Consider the following 1,043-nt stretch of genomic DNA (forward strand, 5'->3'; position numbering starts at 1 on the left):
GTTCCTACCATGTTTGGTTCCTACCTTATTTGGTTCCTACCATGTTTGGTTCCTATTCAGAGGTTCTGCTGTTGTGCTGCAGCTCAGTCCGGTCCGGTACCGAGTCTCAGGGGTGCTTGTTGTCTCCATGGAAACCTTCAACATGGTGCCAGCAGGGAAAAGATCCGTTCTGAGAAGATCTGCATGGTGTTCTGCTTCCCAAGCAGCTCTGGGATTATAAAGTTCTGCTGGTTTTGGATCCATCAGGAAAACAGAACCTCACTGCAGGAGAACATCTGGACCTGCTTCAGACATGGAGCAGCAGCAGGAGGAAGGAGCTCCACATGGATTCTGGATCAGAACCGGGTTAACCTGCAGATCTCTTTACAGGTTATGACAGTTCTTGTAGCAGCTGGTTAGCTTGAGCGCCCTCCTCTGGCTGCAGCCGGAACTGCTGTTGAGTTTTCTGTTTCATCACAAGCTGCTGGGAGGAGAGCAGCGTGGGAAAACCTGAGGAGGAGGATCATGTGACCCAGCACAACTGAAGAGGAGGAGCAGAGTGCTGCTGCAGGGAGCATGAAGATTACCAGAAACACAGCAGGACCAGAACCGGGACAGAACCAGGTCCATGGAGGAGAGGACAGCCAGCAGCACGGAGGCCAGAGGGAAGTCCGGTAAGACTCACCCTCCTCTTCCTCATGTGCTCCATGTTGGCTCCAGTTGGGTCCCTGAGTTCTGGTTATGTTTGGTTCTGCTTGGTTTTCTGGAACCAGAACCGAGGCCGGTTCTTTTCCCCTGCAGGAACAGAACCGAAATGTTCAGATTTGGTCTTCACAGCAAACATCTGCTTCAGGTTCCAATGCAGAAAGTCCTTCAAGACTCGAGTCAGAACCTGGAGGAGCCGAACCCAGAAGAACCAGAGGAACCAGGAGGAACCAGGAGAACCAGGAGGAACCAGGAGAACCAGGCGGAACCAGGAGGAACCAGAGGAACCAAGAGGAAGCAGGAAGAACCAGGAGGAACCAGGGGGAACCAGGAAGAACCAGGAGGAACCAGGAGGAACC

At 52.9% G+C, this 1,043-nt stretch overlaps 1 protein-coding gene across 3 annotated transcripts in view; it reads left to right on the forward strand.

Moving 5' to 3' along the window:
• The window catches only part of LOC103464244 (protein FAM107B-like), a 22,601-nt gene that overhangs the window by 14,015 nt on the left and 7,543 nt on the right, over positions 1-1,043 (forward strand). Inside the window, exons 1-2 of one of the 3 annotated variants that reach the window (XM_017305018.1) lie at positions 17-369; positions 461-653. The exons of 1 other annotated variant lie outside the window; for it this stretch is intronic. In XM_017305018.1, coding sequence (XP_017160507.1) covers positions 608-653 — 46 coding nt within the window. In that variant the 5' untranslated portion in view covers positions 17-369; positions 461-607. Of the gene's footprint in view, positions 1-16; positions 654-1,043 lie in introns of those variants that run through there. One more of the 3 variants, XM_008408228.2, reaches the window with a different exon arrangement.

Source organism: Poecilia reticulata, linkage group LG5 (genome assembly GCF_000633615.1).
Source record: "Poecilia reticulata strain Guanapo linkage group LG5, Guppy_female_1.0+MT, whole genome shotgun sequence".
Lineage (NCBI taxonomy): Eukaryota > Metazoa > Chordata > Actinopteri > Cyprinodontiformes > Poeciliidae > Poecilia > Poecilia reticulata.